The sequence below is a fragment of the Sesamum indicum genome, linkage group LG1 (assembly GCF_000512975.1).
Source record: "Sesamum indicum cultivar Zhongzhi No. 13 linkage group LG1, S_indicum_v1.0, whole genome shotgun sequence".
Lineage (NCBI taxonomy): Eukaryota > Viridiplantae > Streptophyta > Magnoliopsida > Lamiales > Pedaliaceae > Sesamum > Sesamum indicum.
Genome location: NC_026145.1, coordinates 2,678,753 through 2,684,582, shown reverse-complemented (window position 1 = coordinate 2,684,582; position 5,830 = coordinate 2,678,753). Strand labels below are relative to the sequence as shown.

Here is a 5,830-nt window from a genome sequence, read left to right as displayed (position 1 = left end):
CATTTAAATTTAAATTTTTTTATTTGCTTCAACCAATTATTCATTTTATCGTTCTTCTATCACATTTAACAATATAAATATAATAAAATTTTAAATTATGTATACACAAACTTGTAGTTTTTTTGACTAGTTTAATAATTAAAATTGTGAGGGTTTGGAAAAATAGTCCCATACTTTTCGATATCAAATTCTAGAGAGATTGCAAAGTTTGTCTTAAAATTGAATTTTCATTAATTTCTTATGTTGTTGTTAATCCAATTGGGTAAAATCTTACTTTTAGTCCCATTTAATAAGAGTCTTCATATGTAGTCTCAAATTTTACGAACTCAACATTATTTTGTTCCAAATTCAAAATTTATGCATTTTTTGTCCTCTTTCATAGATTCCTTCAAAGACAAACACCATGGTATACATCTGTCCGTTCACTATAATAAATAAACAATTAATTCTTTAGAATAGGAGTGGTAAATATTAAACAAAATTAAATTCCTATGAGAAAGATTTGCCGGGAAAGTGATTAAGTATATTATAAAATTATACATAAATATATCCGTGTGTCTATATATGTATAATCAGTAAATGCATTGCATAATCTAAATGTATATTAATATTTAATATATAAATAGGCCGTTCTTAGTTAACTATTAAATAAATTGATATAATTTAAAATAAAACTTTTATTATTATTTGAACTCAATAGTCATGCATATTTTCACTCAATTATATTGTAATGAACTGACAGTGACATATGCAATGCATATTCCAATTTCATTACCTTTTTAACAGAATATTTTAAAGAGTACAATCAACGCACAATGTTTAAGATTTTGAGCTTGAAATTTTGGGACTATATAAGAAGACCTCAAATGGACTAAAAGTGCAATATTGTCCGCTGGGTTAACACCCAAGTGTGAAATTACATGTGCTGGCTGTGTTAAAAATTAAGGAAAATTTACTTTTGGGACTAACTTTGCTATTTTTTTAAACATTTGGTACCAAAACAAAATTTTGAAAGTGTAGAGACCAATATTACAATTTGTCAAGAAAAAAGTTGACACAACAGTTCGCATTATTGTTCTTAATTATGTTGAATCCCTGCAGTTGTAAATTCATAGGTAATAAATGCTTAAAATTCATTACAATGATGAATCTTTCACATCAATATAAATACAGTAAATTCATTTAGCATTAGTCATTCAGCATTGTGACTTGAATCCAATTACAAACCAAATGTAAATTAAAGTTTTTGGGAACTCAAATGCCAACACTAAGAGATGTGTACGAGACACAAAATCCAATGATCTTATAGCAACGGCAACTTCTGGGTTTATTGAACAATGCTATAAACTCTAACACAATATGAAATTATGCATACAGATTTGGTTCAGATAACCTGGGCGAGGGTATAGCAAGCAGTGTTGTAGATTTCCTCAGGACAATTCCAAACGTGCCCGACATATTGACTGTTTCCCCATCTGGTAGCTTCCATTCAAATGAATGTAGAAGTGAAGCTAGTAAATGCATCAGCATTTTCTCGGCAAGGGGCAGGCCAGGACAAATCCTTCTCCCTGATCCAAAAGGGAGATAATGAAAATTATTACCACTGAAATCACATTTTTCATTGTCGTGTAGAAACCTCTCGGGCTTAAATTCAGAAGGACTATCCCAAATAGAAGGATCCCTTTGGATCCACCCAACGTTTATGAAGACTCTGGTTCCTTTTGGGACAGTGTATCCCCCGATTACGGAAGTTTTGTTTGGAGACCTTGGGACCAAGAGGGGTACGGGTGGATGTAAACGCATTGTTTCTTTAACAACTGCGTCCAGATACTTCAATTTAGGAGTATGGGACTCTTCAACTATGTTGTTCAATCCCACCACTTCCCATAATTCTTTTTGTACCTTTTCCATGGCTTTTGGATTATTCAAAAGATCAGTCATTACCCACTCAATCGTTGTTGCCGAAGTATCAGTCCCACCTCCTACAACATCCTGTCACACAAAAATAGTTGATGAACAAATTCTGACTTTAATAACTTAGAGGGTGTTTGGCCGGCTATACTTTTTTAGAACATCTTATAAGATGTTTTAGGAGCTTATAAAAAAAATATGCTCCTAACGTGTTTGGATAAAATAATATGATAAAGCTTATAAGATCTTAGGGGGTTTGCCGTAATAAGGTCTTTTATAGGGAAATTACTAAATGGGCATGATACTATTAGTATCATATAAGTTGTTATTTCTTGACATATTTTACTTTAAATTTTTTATAACGCTTTTATAAATAGTACATATTAGTTTAATTAAAAATAAAAATTTAATAGGTAATCTTTTTACAGTAAAAAATATGACGAATTATTACCTAAACTTTCACAAGAAAAAAAGGTGGTATTTGGTACGGATCAACTGGCCGTTCCAAAACCCGTTCCATATTGGATCAGGTAATTGAACACAATAGGAATGAAACTTGATAAATAACGTTATGATCTCCTTTTCTTATTGGTTATTTTTTTTAAACGATCAAATCATGTCAAAATGTATTTCAAAATAACAGTTATAATATCTACTACCACAAATTAAAGGACGAACAATATCATTTTCCCACCACCCTACAAGCAAAGTAGGTGACTGTAAATTTGAAAGATAAATTTTGATAATTGAAAAAAAGGGAGGGGAAGTAATTCTGCTGATTTTGTTGAAAGTAAAGCAAGAATAAAACAAAGCTTACCATCAATATGGCCTTGATTTGTCTGAGACTGATTGGCATCTCAGGATCTTCTTTCTCTTGTAACTCTAACAGGACTTGAAGGAAATCCTTCTTGCCTTCTCTCTTGATTTCTCCAGATGACATCTTTCTACATCTAGCAATAACGTCGTCGTAAATCCTCTCCATAGATTGTACATAACCCTTCATTTCTTTCTTCACTCCTTGAATGTCAAACCGGGCAAGGACTGGAAAAAAATCGGCAATATTTGGCTTTCCCAGCAGATCCACAAGCTTCGTGATAACTTCCCGGACCTTTTCCCCAACTCTTTCGCACTCTTCCCCTTCGACTATGCCGCCCCACAGCAAGTTCATTATGACATTAAGTTCAGTTCGAAACGATAGCTCACCGAAGTGGACAGGCTTTCCGGCATCTTTGTAGACACGGTTGATGGCCTTTCTGACCTCTTCCTTCCGAAGATTGTACGACCCCTGGAGACTGTTGTTACTTAACACCTCCCGGACCAAGATTTTCCGCATGGTCCGCCAATCGGAATTGAGTGGCGAAAATGATATGTCCTTTCCACCGTAGGATGCCGCTAGTGCTGCAATGTTGGCGTCGCGGTTAGCGAAAATCGAGTCCTGATCGCGAACCACTTCTTTAACGAGGGTTGGTGAGTTGATCACGACACACAATCTGTTCCCAAGGTAGAGCTTGTAGATTGGACCATATCGCTGTGCCAAATCTGCAAACTGATGGAGTAAATTGTTGCCCAGAAATGGCAAGTACCCGAGGATGGGCAAGCCCCGGGGGCCTGGTGGCAAGGGAGGAGTTCCTCTTGCAGGGTTGAGGGAGATTTTTATGCACCAGATAATGCACATTACCAGTGCTGAAATGATAGCAGTATAGTACTGATCCATTTTTTGGGGGGCGAGTGATCCTACTGCTTCTAGGATTATTTACTCTCAATCTCGCTCTGCTAATGGAAGCCTTCAATCACACAACATATATAGCACATTTATCATACGGTCGAGTCAGATTCAAGTTATATTATTACGTATGATGCCTCGGATATATCTCCTCCTTGTTGATAAAATTTTAAGTCTCATTGCTGTTTTCAATATGGCTAGCTATACCAAACAATACGCTTTCTAATTGACTTGAGAATTATTAGCTTTCTACATCTATATTAATATAAAAGAATTTTTTTTGTCCTATCAATATTTGAATATCCAAATTTATTCTTTATTTTATTTCTTTTCTTTAAAAAAATTTGGTTAAATTAATAATTTTAATAATTTCATAATTATAAAATTTTTTCTTTTAATGACCCGCGACTCCATGTTTCCCTCTCACCTTACTTCTTCACATTTATTATAATTTATTCTTTTCACAAAATTTTTTTTTTATCATTTTATACCGAGATTCTTTTAGATACGAGTAGAAATTGTGTACGACCACAATTAATTAATGAATAAACAAAGATCGTTTATCTTGTGATGAAGTATACCTCTTTACTATAGATAATAAAATATCATAAGGATGCTTTGAATTGAAAATATGGGCTTCCCATTAATTAATAAGGATACTTTCCCCACTTGCCAAATTTTTTTGTTAGGTCGAGTTCGATCCCATCGTACACCCCAACGTGAATGGTTGTGCGCCAGTGAATGGCTGACGAACGACGAAGAAAAAAGGAGCAGAAGTCTGATGAAAAATCGCGAAAAAGACGGGATGTCGTCGGAGAAGCAACGATAGGTGGTGGGTCAAGGTTCAGTCGACTCGCCGGAAGGAGAGGAGTGGATTGGTGGTGGACTCAGGCAGAATGTTAGGTGAGTTTAGATCTGGGAACTGGGGAAAAGAAAAGAGTGGGAAGAATTTAGAAAGAAATGAGAAGAGTGGGAAAGAAATTTGGATTTTAGAATTTAGAGAAATGAGAAGAGTGAGAAGAAATTGGGGTTTTAAAATTTAGAGTTGTGAGAATGAGAGAGAATGTATATTTTTTTAATAAAATTGTTGGTGAGATTTAAAATTTTTCGATTTTATATTTTTTAATAAAAAATATTAAACATATGGTACAATATTTTAATTTATTGTTATAAATATAAATTACTAATTAGTTTAGTTAAAATATAATTCGTTAAAGTTTAGAAATATATATACATCAAAATATCAAAATACTTGCATATAATTTTGTATAACTATTAATATTAATAAAAAAAACTATAATTTATTTTATAAAAGTTGTTGATCTTATTATATACAAAAAAAAAATTTAAGAGACGAATTTTTTAAACCAAAGTATAAAATTATAATTTATCTCATTAAATATAATAAAATAATAATTAAAATTATTCAACCACCACTGCCACCATCATCATCATCATCATCATTATTATTATTATTATTATTATTATTTTGATCTTTAGATTAATTTATGGTAATCGTTAAATTTTAACATAAATTTATAAGTAATAAAATAGATTGCACACTATATATCTTGATATAAATATAAAACTCATAAATAAATATAAAAAATTATAAATTAATTGTTAGGGACTTTTCAATTTAAAAAAATATAACAGATTACAAATAGATATTAAATAGAGCATAAAAAATTTATATGTGTTATATTAAATATTATTTTAAAAGAAGTATTAAAATTTACTAAATTATTAATTAAGCTTGTTGATCTCATTATATAAAAAAAAATTAAGAAACAATTTTTTTTAACCGAAATGAAGTAATTCATCAAAAATTGTATTGATCAAACTGAAAATGCTCACAATTCTCACAAAACTTATAGAACAAAAATTCAATTATTGTAGAACATCTAGCGTCCAATTCCAACAGTTTTTACATCCATATATATTTAGCTGTGGTGAATAGTACTAATTGTTTATGGATTTTAAATGGTAGCTATTATAATGTAGGGAATAGTTAAATTTTTTGTAGTGTGTCTTTATATTGTGTTGTTACTTTTGATGTGTCACTAATTAAATTATTGGAGTTAATTATTTTTTTATTATAAAAAAAATATATTTTATTATAATTTTTTTTAAAATAATAACACAAACATGACGAGTCGCGATTTCAAATCGCGACTCGTCATTAAATTAATGGCA

At 31.4% G+C, this 5,830-nt stretch overlaps 1 protein-coding gene across 1 annotated transcript; it reads right to left on the bottom strand.

Annotated features, from left to right (window-relative positions):
* LOC105156334 (cytochrome P450 76C1-like) lies at positions 1,189-3,741 on the bottom strand. Its single transcript, XM_011072429.2, has 2 exons — positions 2,729-3,741; positions 1,189-1,992 (listed from the first exon to the last, which is right to left on the bottom strand). The coding sequence occupies exons 1-2, from the start codon at positions 3,623-3,625 to the stop codon at positions 1,366-1,368; spliced, it is 1,524 nt and encodes a 507-aa protein (XP_011070731.1). The 5' UTR covers positions 3,626-3,741; the 3' UTR covers positions 1,189-1,365.